General features: G+C 48.3%; 2 protein-coding genes across 2 annotated transcripts; both read left to right on the top strand.

The window, feature by feature from the left end:
• Window positions 1–934: 934 nt before the first annotated feature.
• Esam (endothelial cell adhesion molecule) lies at window positions 935–10,986 on the top strand. The gene is made up of 7 exons (XM_027945422.2): window positions 935–1,156; window positions 4,613–4,800; window positions 6,198–6,399; window positions 6,582–6,737; window positions 9,427–9,549; window positions 9,836–9,962; window positions 10,194–10,986. The coding sequence occupies exons 1-7, from the start codon at window positions 1,087–1,089 to the stop codon at window positions 10,507–10,509; spliced, it is 1,182 nt and encodes a 393-aa protein (XP_027801223.1). The 5' UTR covers window positions 935–1,086; the 3' UTR covers window positions 10,510–10,986.
• Window positions 10,987–11,069: 83 nt separating this feature from the next.
• On the top strand, window positions 11,070–16,871 carry Vsig2 (V-set and immunoglobulin domain containing 2). Its single transcript, XM_071616818.1, has 7 exons — window positions 11,070–12,160; window positions 12,607–12,770; window positions 13,173–13,380; window positions 14,194–14,352; window positions 15,264–15,383; window positions 15,499–15,643; window positions 16,385–16,871. The coding sequence occupies exons 1-7, from the start codon at window positions 12,073–12,075 to the stop codon at window positions 16,515–16,517; spliced, it is 1,017 nt and encodes a 338-aa protein (XP_071472919.1). The 5' UTR covers window positions 11,070–12,072; the 3' UTR covers window positions 16,518–16,871.
• Window positions 16,872–17,056: the final 185 nt, after the last annotated feature.

Below are 17,056 nucleotides of genomic sequence, written 5' to 3'. Positions count from 1 at the left end.
AGAATTTTGTCCTACCTTCTTTCAGCCGCCCTCTGCTCCCCCCCAGTCAGCCTAAGACCTATAAGCAGTTTATTCTAGGAGTGAAGAGCTGGGAATAACACTCATAGCTGCCTCAGTTTCTTGCCCATCTCCTGGTGATACCTTGCACCAGTCTTCTCTGCTCGGGGTGTGAGGCACAAGGCTGGAGGATTTTAGGGGGTCTATGAGAACTCAGAGCCGCTCTCCCTGCCCACACAAAGACCGTCCTGCCTGCGTAGAGCCGCAGGTGCTGGCTTGTTGCTGTGCGGTCCAGGACCTCCACCCCGACAGCCCCAGGCTACTGGGAGTGTGCCAAGTGGGTGTGACACTGACCCTTCCTGCCTGCTGGGATGGCTGTGCCTGCCCCTGACTCTGGGAAAGCGTTTGAATCCGGCAGCAGTATGGGTTCGGAGCAGTAACACCTTTCTGCCTCTTAAAACACTAAGTCCCAGAGCTTTGGGGGAATCGCGCTTCCCCCTTCCTCCTCCAGAAAGCCCGTCCTTTATTAGATACCCCCAAGCTCAAAACGGGTTATTCGACCTGGAGCCCCAGGGCTTTTACATTGTCAGGGCGTGGGTGGCATCTGGACTTTGGAGAGGTCCCCCCCCCCCCAAACTCCCTTTAGAGTCACCCTTCCAACCCTGCAACGGCAAAGGAGATGAGTTTGACCCAAAATAATAGTTCAGGACTCTCCTCTTTCTTTCTTGCTTCCCAGGACTGGCTGGCGTGGTACCATGGCTTAACCCTATTCCAACCTGAAGCTTGACCTGGTAGAGCCCGGGTAGAGCCCGTGATCCCGCGGTTTGAGTACTAGAAGCGCCCCCCTGCGGTGGGTTACTATTGGGCCCCGCCCGGGACCTCTCCGCCCCCTTAAATGCCCCGCCCCCTGTCGCAGTTGGTCCCCACCCCACCACCGGCTCACTAGCAGACTTGGGCTGACTGCCTTTGGTGTCAGTGGCCTATCTCTTGCGCACGCTCCGGCTTGTCGGCTTGTCACACAGCTCGGCACCTGTCCGACGGTGTATCCTGGAACTGGCGCCCCTGACTTGGTCCAGGCCAGGGAGGGCCATGGTTTTTCTACCTGGCCCTCCTGCGACGCCCTTGCTGCGATTTTTGTTCCTAGGGCTAAGTACTCTCGGTGAGTTAAACTCGGGACCAAGAGGGGAGTTGGGATGTCATATAGGATGAATCCGACCCATGGGAGGACTTTGGGCACTGAGGAGGAACTGGGTTTGACAGGACTCCCAACTTCAGACTCTTGCCCTTCTTCCATTGTCCCCCACCCCCACGCTAGAGCATCACTGGCTTGTGCTGATTTCTCCCCATAAGGCAGGGACAACTCCCAGTTTGGGGTGTGGTGTATGTGTTGGGGGGTGGAGGCAGCATCTCCAGGCATGATAAGGGCATCTCCAGATAAGGGCATCTCCAGACAAGACCAGGATATCTCTGGGATGAGTTATTGGAACCATTCCCCTTCCACTTTCCTCTCTAACTCCAGCAGAGCTGGATGAGCTGAGGCGCTAGATGAGACACTGACTAAAGAGCTTAAGGACTTAACTCCCGTCCCCCCTCTGATCCCCACCCTCCATGTACACCCAGCTGACAGGAAAGATCAAGATCGATAGGGGAATGCCCTGGCCCCCAGGCTTGACACACGTACTTAATATCAATTCTCCAGCCCAGTTCCTCCCTCTTGTCCCCTCTGGCTTCCTGCCCTGGAAATCAAGGGAGGTGCCCCAAAGGCATGTCCATGAGGTCATTTGGACACAGGAAATGGGGAAGGGTTCAAATGCTGGGAGAATTGTGACTCTCCTCCAGGTCTACCACCCTTATGTTTTCCCAGAGAGAGGAAAGTAACCTCTTAGAAAGTGCTGAGATTTAAAAGCTTCCAGCAGCAATAGCTTCAAGAGCTAAGTGGCTCAGTGCTACACCTGGAGAAAAGGACCTAGGAGGAACTGAGCTCATCATAAGTTGTTTCACTTTACTGCTTCTCAGAATTTTTTGCTGTCCCCCTCCAAGAATCACAAGGATGTTAACATCAGCTTTAATTAATTTTAGGAGGATGCCAGGGTAAGTAAGGCCTAAAAGGATGTAGAGTGAAATTGCACCCCAATGATGGGGACCTCTTAGCTCCTTTCTGTCTCTGCTTCCCTTTTGCGAGCCAGTGGTATTGGGGCATAAAGTATCAGGATCTCTAGACAGATGGGTCTTCAGACTAGCACCCTAGCCATACCAAAGCCTGGTAAGCTTTCTGCCCTCTTGATCTAGAGTGGCCAGAAACAGTTCCTGCCCTGAAACTTGTCCAGGAGTCCAGGAGAGGTGCGAGTTTCCTTCGACCCTGGCGCCCCAGAGACCTACTCCCGGTCCTGCATTTATAATTGCATTTTGCAAAAGGTAGAGCCGGGATTAAAATACACAATGGACACAGCTTCTCGGCTCTGCCCTCCCAACTTCAACCTGAGTTCCTCTTTCCTTTCTGCATTCTATGTCAATTTCCCTAACCCCCTTCCTGCTGGGAAGTCTCCAAGCATGAGAGGAAAATTCATATTTACTGACTGGGCGACCACCTGCAGCTCATCTATCCTAGTTTTGATCCTCAGTTTGTGATACTGAAGGTTTTGACACTCCTACCCTTTGCCCTGCGGGTTGCCCAGCTCTTGCTGTCCTCTTGAGGGTTAAATGGGCTCTGAACCGTGGGGCATGAGGCAGGCGCTACTCTGCTCCTCGGCCCCCACTCAACATGGTCCTCTGGCTCCACAGGCTCCTCGACTCAGCGCGTTGCTGCCCTTGGGGCGTGAGAAGCCCATGGGGGGAATTTCTCAGAGAATGAAGGAGACTAAAAATAGTAGCCCTGGGGAGCCGGCCCATTTCACTCTCTATAGGCATTTGCCTGCTTTCTCACTCTGGTCTCAGAGTGGGCCAGAGAGGTCCCTTTCTTGGGCTGTTCCAACGCTTTTCACTCGGACCCAATCACTCCCCACTTCCCCCTCAGCCGTACTCAGGACCAAAAGGGCAGCAGACAACCAGGACAGAGGAGGGAGGAGAAGCCAGTGGCACTCTCCTGCTCCTGGTTTCTGACCGAGGGTGTAGGACAGGAAGCATTTGTCTTGATCCTTCTGTGTCCATTGTGTATTTTAACCACCGCTCTACCTTTTGCAAAATGCACTTATAAATGCGGACAGGGAGTAGGTCTCTGGAGCGCCTGGGGCGAAGGAACTTTGCACCCCTCCTGGACCCTGACAAGTCTCCGGGCAGGAACCATTTCTGGCCACTCGGCGTGTGCTGCAGAAAAGCCCGGGAAGAGTGGGCACCTACGGGCCAGGTCCCCACGGGGCGTCGAGCTCCTTGAGGCCGGGGTTGTTTTCTCCTGCAAAGCCTCCGGTCCAACCCGCCCCCCTTCATTGTCTTCTGCCTTATCTCCGGGCACAAGTTTCCTGCCCAGCCTTCAGGGACCCGCCAGGAAATGGGAAGGGGGGTGCTAGGAAGGACAAGGAATTGAGAGGGGTTCTGTAAAGACGTGCAGCAGGGAAGCTGTGGGGGTGGCGCGCATCCTGCCGGGATCCGCTCTCGGGCGGTTGGAGGATTTCAGACCAGCTCTACAAGGGCGCAGAACTAGGCCTGGCTGCCGCCTCTGCCTCCGGATTGGCCGCCAGCTCACCTAGCGGAGGTGGCGTCTCCTACTCCGGTGCAGAGTGCTGTGGCTGGGAAAGAGCAGAGCCCAGGACCAGGAACCATCCGCGTCCTCAGGTTTAGCCAGGTACTAGTCCAAAATTACCCCAGAAAGGACTCAGCATTAGGCTATTTCATTGCCTCTCTGAAGGACAAAAGAACAAGTGTCCCTATAAGCCATGGTGCAAGCCACATCCCTCTAAGTGAAACAGACACCCAGTCCACCCCCCTGAACGCTGTGCACGTGTGGGGGAATCTCCGTGCTTGTCAGAATACTGTCCTTTCCCCTACCTGTAATTCCTAGAGACCTAATAGAACCTGCCCAGTTTCTAAGACTCAGTTCTCTTATTTTCTTAGGGAGGATTCCTTGGGATTGAGCTGGAGGCCCGGGAGCAGGGTAGTCACTGGGTCAGGCGTGGGTGCTGAACTCCTCTCAGGCCACCCGAGGTTCAGAAGGAACCGCGGCGTTAATGGTAACCCTGTGGCCTCCCAAACCCCTCTGCCCATCGGGTTGAAGAGTGAGGAGACCTGGTGTTCCAGACTAGCGTCCTCACTTATCCTATCTCTCGCCCAAGGAAATTTGGAGAGCAGCTGTTCAAAGTGGGGTATAAATCAAAAATAGACCTGCCCCAATCCTGCTATATTCTTGATCCTTCTTCTTGGTGCTCAGAATCTGTGCCTCTGGGTACTAATAAATACATAGGAATATGTTCCCATCCCTACAACAAACCCATGGACTATGAGGAGACGCAGGACACTGGGTTACAGGTCCCTGAGTACTCCTCAAGGCTTCCCCTTGAGGCATGGTAAAGTCTGTTCAGATTCGCATAGCCTCCCTACCGGCAGTGCCAGTGCAGGGTCGGGGGCACATGGTCTGAGCAGGGAGCCAATCCAGATCGCTCACTCCTCCTCATTCTGTCTCCAGTGTCCCTCTCGAGAGCCCAGCTGGAACTACACGTGCCCACCGGCCTCACCAAGTTGCAGGTGGCAGAGGGAACGGAAGTGGTGCTCCCAGCTTGGTACACTATACAAGGCGAGGCGTTTGCCGTCCAACCATGGGAAGTGCCAGTTGTGATGTGGTTCTTGGAACAAGACGGGAAGGATTTAAACCAGGTGAAGGGGAGGGCATCCCAGCTAGTAGCAAGCTGTACCCAACTGTGGATGTAGGGAAGATCTGGGGAGGTGGAGGAGTGGCAGGGGAATGAAAGCTGAGGAAAGAGTTTTAGGGAAAAGCATGTGTCCTTAGTTTCAGTGTTTTTTTCCCCCATCTTAAAGATGTCCCCAAAGACTTCCATTTCCCTCAATTTCCCCTAGAAATCTGGTACCCGAACACTGTAATAGCAGAGACATTTTACTTTGTTATGGTAGTGGTGGAGCAGGGGAGTGGAGATTGAGAAAAGGGGAAAGCTTATGGGAAGTAGCAAACATTTAAAAGTTGACCATGTTTCTGTGTTCCCATTCTGTATATTTCGGAAACTGTTGAATAACAGGCCACTTCTCTTCCCCAATGATTACCATCTATCCCACTCTCCTTTAAACCTGGAAAGGCAAAAGGCAGTCTCCCTCCCACATTCTCCCTTTTTTCCTCCCTTTTTTTTTTTAAAGAGAGAGAGAGAGAGAGAATTTTTAATATTTATTTTTTAGTTCTCGGCGGACACAACATCTTTGTTTGTATGTGGTGCTGAGGATCGAACCTGGGCTGCACGCATGCCAGGCTAGCGCTGCCGCTTGAGCCACATCCCCAGCCCTTTTCCTCCTTCTTAATGCAAGACTTCCACTCAGAGGCAGGTTTACCCAAAAGCTAATGAAACAGTTTTCAAGGCCCCTACTTACAGGGAGAGCTTTCAAAGTCCTGGAAAAAAATATGTTTAAAGAAAGCATTTGATCTTGTTTTGTTTTGTTAAAGATAATTTTAGCCTGGGGTTTGTGGCACATGCCTGTAATCCCAGCAGCTCTGGAGGATGAGGCAGTAGGATTGCAAGTTCCAAATCAGCTTCAGCAATTTATCGAGGCCTTCATTAACTTAGTGAGATCCTGTCTCAACATAAAAAATTAAAATGGCTGGAGATGTGGCTCAGTGGTTAAGCCCCTCTGAGCTCAATCCCTGGCACTAAAAAACAAACAAACAAACAAAATCTTTTTCTTAAAGATGCCTTCCTCCAACTGTATAAGTTTCAGGCCCTACAAAACCTGGATCTACTCTGCAGTCTAAGTTTCCTTTTACAAATTCCCTATTACATTATCCACTCCCTTCTCTCATTCAGCCACCTTTCTAAAGCACTCCAAATGGGAGATAAAGAGACAATGCAAGGGGGAATAAAGTCTGTGCTGGCGAAGGAACCTGGTGCAGTGAGAGGGTGGCTGGGGAGATGGTGGATAGGAGCTGGTACAGGTCAGAAGGATGAGTGTCGGGGAGAAGCATGTGAAGAAGGCCAGTTTGGGGGAGGGGAACTGGCTGACCCATGGGCACATGCATCATGGAATAATAACGGGAAGTGAACTGCCCCTAGGTATTGGCCTACATCAATGGGGTCTTGTCAAGCAAACCTAGAGCATCCCTGGTCTACTCCATGCCCTCCCGGAATGTGTCCCTGCGGCTGGAGGGCCTCCAGGAGAAAGACTCTGGTTCCTACCGCTGTTCTGTGAATGTGCAAGACAGCCAAGGCAAAAGCAGGGGTCACAGCAGCAAAACCTTAGAGCTCAAAGTGCTAGGTGAGTGAAAAACACACACTTCCAGATCTCTCCCCACCCACAGGGAGGTGAGGAGGTCTTTCTCCCAAGTGGCTGAGTATAAGGTTTGGGGGTGGGGCCAATGGAGTGACAGAAGGGTATGGGGGTGGGGAGGATCCATGGCTCCCTTGGGTGTGGGCTTTAACCTGTGTCTCCTTCCCCAGTTCCTCCAGCTCCTCCATCCTGCCGCCTCTTGGGTGTGCCCCATGTGGGGAACAACGTGACCCTGAGCTGCCAGTCCCCAAGGAGTAAGCCTGCAGCTGAATATCAGTGGGAACGGCTGCCCCCATCTCCTCAGATTTTCTTTGCACCAGCTTTAGGTGAGGGAATTTCTTAACAACTGAGACTGTGACTCAGGAAGGGAAAAGATGAGAGGTGCCCTGGGGACTGGGGCGAAAAGGGGAGGCAATACTGCATAGGACTGGGCAGAGGGAAGAGGAGAGGGGGAGGAAGAGAAGAGGAGGTGAGAAAGACAGTTGCAGATGGTGGGGAGTGGCTAGGTAGTGCACCGTAATCCCAGCAGGAAGATCAAAATTTCAAAGGCAGCCTCAGCAATTTAGCAAAACCCTAAGCAAGTCAGGAGACCCTGTCTCTAAATAAAATACCAAAAAGGGTCAGTGGTTAAGTGCCCCTGGTTTCAATTCCCAGTACAAAAAAAAAAAAACCCTACCAGATGCCAGTGCTTTCATGTGCTGTGTACTGTTACTAAGGAAGCTCTGGAGGTAGATTATCTTCCTTCAGGTTCTAGCTCTGATTTCTAACTTTGTGACTCTGTGCCTCTATTTCTTCACTTGTAAAACTGGATATTATTAGCCCTGATTTGAACACATCAAGTATAAAAAAAAAACTTTTTTTTTTTTTTTTTTAACATTAGGCTTTTATTTGTTTATTTTTATGTGGTGCTGAGGATCGAACCCAGGGCCTCGCACATGCTAGGTGAGCACTCTACCACTGAGCCACAACCCAAGCCCTGTAAAAAAATCTTTTACAGATAATTGCAACATTTTTTATATGAAGTATTAGATGGTTTTAGAGAATTATTATTAATTGCTTAATAGTATTGTGATTATGTGGGACAGTGTTCTTATTTTTTTTTGAAGGTGCATACTTAAGTATTTAAAATTTCTTAGAGAAAGAGAAATGAAATAAGTGTGGTAAAATATTAGCAACTGTTAAATCTGGGTGGCAGATATATAGATTTTCATACCCCCCTACACACACTTTTCTTTTTGAACTAGGGATCAAACTCAGGATCATTCTACCATTCAGTTATGTCCTCAGCTCTTATTTTATTATTATTATTTTAGATATAGATGGACACTATTTATTTATTTATTTATTTATTTACTTACTTATTTACTAATTTTTATGTAGTGCTGAGGATGGAACCTAGTACCTTACATGTGTTCAGCAAGTGCTCTACCACTGAGCTACAACCCCAAACCAGAATCCCTTATTTTTTTATTTTCAGACAGAATCATACTTAGTGTCTAAGGCTGGCTCTTTCTACTTTTCATTTGAGCTTTTTGTTTGTGTGTGTGGTGTTTTTGGTTTTGTTTTTTATGCTGGTCATTAACCAGCATCTTACATATGCCAAGCATGTACTCTGTCACAGAGCTATAGCTCCAGTCTCACTTGACTATTTTCATGCAAAAAACAGAGCTTGAACCCAGAGCCACATCCCCAGCCTACCACCCCATTTTTTTTTTTTTTAAATTTTTTATTGTTGGTTGTTCAAAACATTACAAATTTCTTGACATATCATATTCCACACTTTGATTCAAGTGTGTTATGAACTCCCACCTTCACCCCATACACAGATTGCAGAATCACATCTACCACCCCATTTTTTTTTTTTTAATTTTTTATTGTGGGTTGTTCAAAACATTACAAATTTCTTGACATATCATATTCCACACTTTGATTCAAGTGTGTTATGAACTCCCACCTTCACCCCATACACAGATTGCAGAATCACATCTACCACCCCATTTTTTGAAAATATTTTTTAAGTTGTAGATAGACACATTTATTTATTTATTTTTATGTAGTGCTGAGGATCAAACACACGTGCAAGGCCAGCGCCCTACCACTAAGCCACAACCCCAGCCCTCCCCAGCCCTTTTTCAATATTTTATTTAGAGACAGGGTCTTTCTAAATTGCTGAGGGCCTCACTAAATTATTGAGGCTGGCTTTGAACTTGCAATCCTCCTCCCTCAGCCCCTGGAGCCACTAGGATTACAGACATTTGCCACTGCACCTGGTCCTTTTCTTTTTTAAAATAATACTTACCTTGGAGCTGTGGTTGTGGCTCAGTGGTAGAGCACTTGCCTAGCTCTACCACTGTAGAGTGTGAGGCACTGGGTTCAATCCTCAGCACCGCATAAAAAGAAATAATTAAAATAAAGGTATTGTGTCCAACTACAACCAAAAAAGATTTTTTTAAAAAATAGTGTTTACCTCACAAATTTGTTGTGAAATTTTGGTAAGTCAGTACATGTAAAAAACTTAGAGTGGTTTTTTTCATAGAATAAATAGTCAATAAATATTAAAATAATTAGCCCATGTAATCATTTCAACATCACCAGCTAGATCATATTATCCCAATTTTACAGATGAAGAAATGGGGACATGGGGATTTAAAGTAACTTGCTTAAGGTCACATGGCCTATTCTGGATCTTAGGTATTCTAGTTCCTAGCCTTCTTTTTCTGTCATCACATTGCTTTTCAGAAATAAAAGTAAAAATGGTGTTTGGGGTTTTTCTATATATCACTTCCTTTCAGATAACAGTTGGGGGTACTGAGGAGCAGAAATGGAGAGGGATATTGAACTAGCTGGTCTGTAACTGGGAGCTGTCACACTTTTCCCTTCCATCAGGGAACAGATAGGAGTCCCAGAGAGTCAAAGAGGACATACTAGAGAAAGGGCAGGACTTTTTGTTTCTTTTTCACATGTGGTAAAAAAAAAAAAAAAGTCACTGAACTGATGGCAAAATTGTATCTACAGATGACATCCGTGGGTCTTTAAGCCTTACCAACCTTTCCACTTCCATGTCTGGAGTCTATATCTGCAAAGCCCACAATCTTTTGGGCAGTGCCACATGCAATGTTACTCTGGAAGTGAGCACAGGTCAGTGAGGGGTAAGTGTGGTTAAGAAGAGTGGTCAGTGGTGTGGTGGGGGTGGGTTTGCAAGTGGGAGAAAGCCTGTTAGCTGAGGCTTTTCATTGTAACAGGACAGGGAGCTTGCCCTGGTCAAAGTTTCCTACAAATGTTTGTGCAGTGACTGGCCATTTTCTGCTTGACAGTGCCTTCTCTTTTTAACAGGAAAAAAGAATGTATCTGGTGGCAGTGGGGTAGTAGAATTGAAGGGTAGGGGACAGATGAGTGTTCCTTTCTGACACCAAGGTTTTTCCAGGACCCAGGGCTGCTGTGGTTGCTGGAGCAGTTGTGGGCAGCCTGGTTGGACTGATGCTGCTTGCTGGGCTGGTCCTCTTGTACCAACGCAGGGGCAAGGCCCCAGAGGAGCTGGCCAATGATATCAAGTAAGTGTCCCTGATCTTTGCAGGGATGGAGGCTCTTCTAACTTCCCTCACAGAGTTTGAGTCTCATAGTATAGAAGGGTGGGCAGATCATCTTTCCTAGGGGCAGATTTTATGGGAGAAGGAAAAGAGAGTTGAAGTCTGCATTTGTGGAGATAAAAAGACAAAACATATAGAAACCTTCTTTTCTTTTCCTTTCTGCTTGTAATGTATTTTTACTTCTTTGATGACTAGGGAGGATGCCACTGCTCCCCGGACTCTGCCCTGGCCCAAGAGCTCAGACACAATCTCTAAAAATGGGACTCTTTCGTCTGTTACCTCAGCACGAGCCCTCCGATCATCCCATGCCTCTCCCAGGCCTGGTGCAATGACCCCTACACCTAGTCTCTCCAGCCAGGCCCTATCTTCACCAAGACTACCCAGAACAAATGGGGCCCACCCTCAGCCAGTATCCATTATCCCTGGTGGGGTTTCTTCCTCTACCATGAATCACATGGGTGCTGTGCCCATAGTAGTGCCTATGCAGAATCAGGCTGGGTCTCTGGTGTGATGGCACTCAAGGGTAAACAATCTGGTGTCTCTCTTTCCTATAAGAGTTACCCTTAGCACTGACAGAGGCCTGAGTCTTGGGAAGATAGCCATACTCCAGACCTCCAGTCCTCTGCTCCTACCTCTTTACTATAGCAAAATTGGGTCTCAGGAAGATCCAAATGTCCAGAAGATCAAAAGAAAAAAAAAGTATAAATAAAAGAGGAAGTGAACCTAGGATGGGATTGAGGGGAAACTTTACCCCTCCCCCACTTATTCCTATGAAGCAAGCTGAATGCTGCTGAGATTGGCTACCCTCCAAGGGCCCTGGAGGAGGAGACTGCCAGTCAAAGAGGCCGCAGCCTGATGATTTGTAACCCACCCCTATCTAACTGCCATCCCTTGCTGCCACTCCAGCTCCCTGCATTGATACAAACTGTTGTGCTGTCTTGGTTGGATTTGTTGGGGCAGGGAATATGAGAGACATTTTAAAAACTAACTTGCAATGTGTGTTTTTGTTTTTATTTTGCAAATTTCAATAAATATACACTGTGTTTATATGAAATAAGAATCACATATCCTTTCCAATTGGGAATTCTCAGGAGTTGAGCTTCAGGAGGATGCAAAGTGGAACCTAACCAGGCTGTGGAAGCAGGAAGCTTCTCCATATAGCCCGAATTTACTGGCTTGGGATATCTCTATTCTAGAGTGTTTAGAAAGGTCATTTGCTGTCATATGTAAAGAGAAAGCACCCAATTCCTTAATCCAGTCTGAGCAGTAAGGGAATGAAAACGAAGGGTACGCTTTCTGCTGGAGTTCTGATGGTCCTGGTTTGGGGATGCATGTGTTTCCTCTCTTCTTCCTCAATGGGGCTGGGGAGGGGAACCTCCTTTGTGCTTCCTTCTCTCACACAATGGGATCCTTAACAAACACATCTCTTGCCTATGGTGTAGCAGTCCCTCTTGTTACTGAGGGAGAGCTGAGTGTAGAATGTGGTGCAGATACATGTCAAAATTCTGCCATGTTCTTTCCTAACAATGGTGAGAGCCTCTAGGTCTCAGTTTCTCTGTACAATGGAGGGGCTCTGGGAATGGGGAGGTGGGTGTGACTTATGGAGACTCTTACTCCGGCAAGTGGTGAACAGAAGAATTTTTGGAGGAACAAGAATCTCTGAAGGGGTCAGAAAGGGTCTAAGCCCGAATTACATGCTCACTGCAAGAGCCCATGTTGGTGAAGTATTTGCCAAGTCCCAGTGTTAGATTGCCTCCTCTTCCTCCAAAGACAATCTTTTCCTGCAGAGCTCCAGTTCTGAGCCCTGGCCCTCAGGGTACCCACCCAAAGCCCGGTTCTTTTACCAGGGCCTGACAGCTTCAGAAACTGAGGGAAGAGGAAGGAAAAGGAAGGAGGGCTACAGTGATTTCAGAGTTGGCCTGGAGGAGGGAGGAGCATTTCTCTACCTGAAGGTGCCAGCCTCTCCCCTTGTTTGCTCTGAGATAGTCAGTTTCGCTCCTGCCAGGCACGACAAGGCTACCCGCTGGGCACTACCTTCCCTTTCTTAGACCCCGACACCAAGACAGACCAACGCATGGCAGGACAGCTGGAGGTGGCCGTGACTGGGCTGCCTGCAGGGCCTTTCCACTGCTGGGCTCTGCTGGGCTTTGTGTGCCTGAGTGGTGAGGAGAAGCCTCAGCGAGAGATGGGGGTGGGGTCCTGACTTCCCGGGCTCTTTAAGGACTGCTCAGTCCCTGCGGTGTGGGCTAGGGCTGCTTCTGGGGCTAAGGCGGAGCCGGCTGATCCAGGCAGGGGTTGAGGGCCACCAGGGCAGAGGAGAGGGGCGCACCAGGCGGCATTCCTTAACCACGGCAGGGCTATTGTCTTCTTTTCTCCGCCAATACATCCTCATACCTGGCCCAGTCTTGGCCCTTTTACCCACAAAAATCCGGCTGGGCTGTGGGCACCTCCCTCCCGGAAACATCAGGTTTCAAGAAGAAAGGAGGGATTGGCTTGAGAAGAGTGCACTGTGGGGAGAGAGCCCCCAGCTCTTGATGTAGACACTGAAATATAGGCCAGACCTTCCAGATCACCAGGATTGTGGTTCTGCCTCCCTCTCCATCCTCAGCCCCAGGGATAGCTGTGGAGGTGAAGGTACCCACTGAGCCCCTGAGCGCGCCCGTGGGCAAGACTGCTGAGTTGAGCTGCAGTTACAGCACATCAGTGGGAGACAACTTCGCCCTGGAGTGGAGCTTTGTGCAGCCTGGAAAGCCCATCTCTACATCCCATCCCGTGAGCTGAGAGCCACTGTGACCCCAGTGGGGTTGGCCAGGAAGAATGAGGGCTTGGGGTGGGGGTACATTTGGGGATCAGTATTGCTTGGATGAAAAGGTAAGTGGGCTCTTGCTAGATCTTCTCAGTCTGTGTGACCCTATATTATCCTTACCTCTCCCATGGCTATATTAAAACCCCTTGTTAGTGAAGTCCCAGTCGGAATTACTGAACCCATTGAGGCTGAGGTGTTGCTGATTAATAGGATACATTGATGTTTTCCCTTAATAGTTCAGGCTACAGAGTAGCAACCTCCTCCACTAGTTCAAGTGAGTGGACTTATTCCCACTTCCATGTGGAAGCACTGTGGAATGGGTGCCAGAGAGAAAGGGGAACATATGTATGTCTTTTGCCTCTTCTCAGATCCTGTACTTCACCAATGGCCATCTGTATCCCACTGGTTCTAAGGCTGAACGGGCCAGTCTACTTCAGAACCCCCCCACAAGAGGGGTGGCCTCCCTGAGATTGACTGATGTCCGCCCCTCAGATACTGGAACCTATCTCTGTCATGTTAACAATCCACCAGATTTCTACACCAATGGGTTGGGGTTAATCAACCTTACTGTGCTGGGTAAGGCCAACTGGGGACCCACCAATTAACCGTGTACTCTGAAAGTGTATACAGGCCCTGTTAACTCTCCCCATATCCTGATTTCCAGCTGAAGGACACAACTGCACTGGGGACCTTAAAAAAAAATCCCCCTTCTGAAGACTTCTAATCTGTGTAGTCAGTCATACTCTAATTCTGCCCTCCACAATGTCTCCTCCCTTAGGGCCCTAGTAACAAAGGGTCTGAGAGAAAAAGCCCTTCCCTTATATGGGGTCTGAGTCATACTCCTATCAGCTCCATTAGCCAGGAACCTCCCACTGATAGTTCAGATTTGGATTCTGTCCCTCCCAATAGTCAGTGGCAGAGAAGGAGGGTAGCCATGAAAGGAAGAAGTCCCCTATCACTGTGCACCACTTTGTGTTCAGAAATTCCATCTCACCCCAAATCACAGCCTGGTTAGAGATGAGCAATCAAAAGAAACTATTAGAGGCAAGAGATGTTTAGATGGAAAAGATAAGACCAAGGAGATGTTGTGTGACTGCTATATTCAAATATCTGAAGGACTGTCATGGTGGAGGAGAGATTTTAATTTCTCACTGTGGGCCCAAAGGAACTGGAATCAAAGGGCAGATATTATTAACATGGACTTTGGCTCAACATGAGGAAGACCTTTAAAATACTCAAAATTTCCAATAGTAGAAATCACTTCCTGGGGATGCAGTGGTGTGTGGAGAGAAATGGACCATTATTTGGCAGGGGTATTAAATCAGGAAATGTAGCACTTAGTTGGTGTGAGATTAGAAGATTGCTGAAGTACTTCTGTGATTTTTGCAGTACCCCCCAGTAACCCCTTATGCACTCAGAATGGGCCAACCTTTGTGGGGGGCTCTACTGAACTGAGATGCTACTCTTCTGAGGGAGCTCCGAAGCCAGTGTACAACTGGGTACGCCTTGGATCTTCTCCTACACCTTCTCCTGGTAGCATGGTTCAAGGTAAGGGCCCAGGGACTCAAAGAGGGAACTGCACACCTGCACAAATGTGGTCTCTAAATCCCATATACCCACATTACCAGTTCTATGACTATTGAGGATGAGACAAACCACTCTACCTTTTCCATGTCTCTTCCCTATATTATTCCCTTTCCGTCTGTCTTCTGCAGCCTGTGGCTGCATTCCTGGGAGTTATTTCTCAAATTAAATATTTTCCTGATATCCTGAAAGAGAGTAGAGAGCAAGGGGCATTCTTATGATTCCTACTTGTCTACTTTTGGGAGATTTTCTAAAGGGTCATGAATCACTTCCAAACTTCCTAGAGAAGAAACTGAAGCAGAGTGGAATGGGCTGGCTTGAATCATTTTAGCTGGTATCTTTGGAAGAGCCATATAGCTAAAAGCCTTAGCTTCTCAGTTTCCTCTAGTTGCCAGATCTTTCCTAATAGCCCCAGCTCCTGCAAACACCTTTATCAATCCAGGACCCCCCACCCCCACCCGCCCCATCACTTCTTGATGTGTGTTCTGCCTTCTAAAGCAAGAGTTTAGAAAAACACTTGGATCAGTTTAGAGCCACCCCAGAGGATACAGTTTTTAGCAATTAATCCTTTTTACCCCCAACCAGGAACCTGACCTTAGCCAGTAAGAATCCAACTTCAATTCCATCACCTTCATGTTTGTGCAGTCTCCCTAAGCCTAAAAAGGTAGTTATGTGAGGTGGAAAGAGCCCATAAGTTAAAGTGGCTTTGGAATTACTCTCTAGAAATTATTTACTTTCTGAGTCTGATTTCTCACCAATGGTATCAGGTTGTTCCTCTTTAGCAGGACTGCTGTAAGGATAAAATGAATGAGCTTTCCTCATAGTAGGTGCTCATCCAGTTGACTGAGGTGACACACTTCCTTTTTTCCCTCTAGATGAGGTATCTGGCCAGCTCATTCTCACCAATCTCTCCCTGACCTCCTCGGGCACCTACCGCTGTGTGGCCACCAACCAGATGGGCAGTTCATCCTGTGAGCTGACCCTCTCTGTGACCGGTAGGGAATGCTCAGCAAAGGCCAGATTGAAAGGCTTGGGTTGGGGAGGCTGCATGAAGTGGTCTGAGGATGAGTCAAGAAGTTCTGAAGCTCTGAGGGCCTTATGTCTTCTTAGATTCCTCCAAAGGTCGAGTGGCTGGAACTCTGATTGGGGTGCTCCTGGGTGTGTTGCTCCTGTCAGTTGCTGCATTCTGTTTAATCAGATTCCAGAAAGAGAGGAAGAAGAAGCCCAAGGAGACATATGGGGGTAGTGAACTTCGGTGAGCAGGAGGGCTAGAGGGTGGTGCAAAGAGGGAGAAAAGGGTTTGGGTTGAAAGTGGAACCTTTAGCCCTCAAATTCTGACACTGTTAGAAGTGTTAGGGGGTAGGGATTACTGCTCATTCCTGGTATTTAGTGGTGGCAGATGCAATATAACTTATGCATGAGTGTGTGTGTGAACAATGTGTACAGGGTGAAAGAGTTAGTTTACAAGTTGGGACACGGATGACTCAGTTTACAGGACAGCCTGAACCCTTCTCAAATTTAAAAATGTTTACTCTTCTGTTTTTAAGGCGTGTGTTTGTGTGTATGTATGTGTGTATTTTAAATGCATTGGATTTATCCTGATCACTTAGCTGAGTTTAGTTCTGTGTGGGGCAATCAGGAAAAGAGGCCACAGCTTCCTCTGTCCTCCACTTTAGCTGGACCAGAATAGGAATCAGAGCAAAATTTCTTCAAATGTGGTCCTCACGTTACCTAAAAAAGTATCACCAGGAACTTATTAAACATTCAGTTTCAGGTCATTTTCTATCCCTCTTACAGTAAAATTTCTGGGTGAGTGTGTGTGTGTGTGTGTGTGTGTGTGTGTGTTGGGGGAGACAGGCCCTGGAATTTTCATTTTAACCAAAAGTTCCACAAACAATTATCAGGAATAGTAAAATGTAAAAGTTCCTGGGTTACAAGACAGCATCTGTCAGGAGGTTGCTTCTAACTTCAGTAAAAATTTGCTTATATCCATCAGGGAGGATGCCACGGCTCCTGGGATTTTTGAGCAATCTTCTATGAAGGTGGATTCTAGCAAAGGGCTCCTTGAAAGGTCCCCATCTACCAGTACTGTGACGACCACGAAGTCCAAGCTCCCTATGGTTGTCTGACTTCTGATCCCTGAGGGCAGTGAGGGGGAAGATCAATAATTAAAACCTTTGGGTACCATATTGTCTCTGGCGAATTTCTCTAGGCGGCCCAAAGAGTATTACTAGTAAGGGAAGGATTGGGCTTTAAATCCCAGAGATGATGCTATAAGCAGGAAGTTTGGTTGCGTCAAAGGGCAGATTTCAATCTAAGGGTTTCTCCATCTCACTTCCCCTCTGCTTTTTGGCTTGATCAAATGAGATTTGTTCAGGCTCCAACCGGTGGCCTTGTGCACCCAAACTCCCTCCCCTCCCGGCACCCTCTGAACACTTGGACATTCCTCTTTATTGTTCACATTCCAACCCAGAACGGTCACATGCACACACCGAGATTAAAAACCTTCCGGCCACAACCCCAGGAGCCCGGCGGGGCCGAAGCCGGAAGGGGCAGGGGCGGGGCCGCGGAAGACTCCTCCTACCGAGCCTCCAGGCGCTCGGCGTTTGCGTAAACAGGAGAGCTGGAGAGGCGGCTCTCAGGGTGCGCTGGGGAGAAGGAAGGGAAC

This window comes from Marmota flaviventris, chromosome 9, assembly GCF_047511675.1.
Source record: "Marmota flaviventris isolate mMarFla1 chromosome 9, mMarFla1.hap1, whole genome shotgun sequence".
Lineage (NCBI taxonomy): Eukaryota > Metazoa > Chordata > Mammalia > Rodentia > Sciuridae > Marmota > Marmota flaviventris.
The sequence above is the reverse complement of the archived record's forward strand: the minus strand, read 5'-3'. Positions and strand labels throughout refer to the sequence as shown.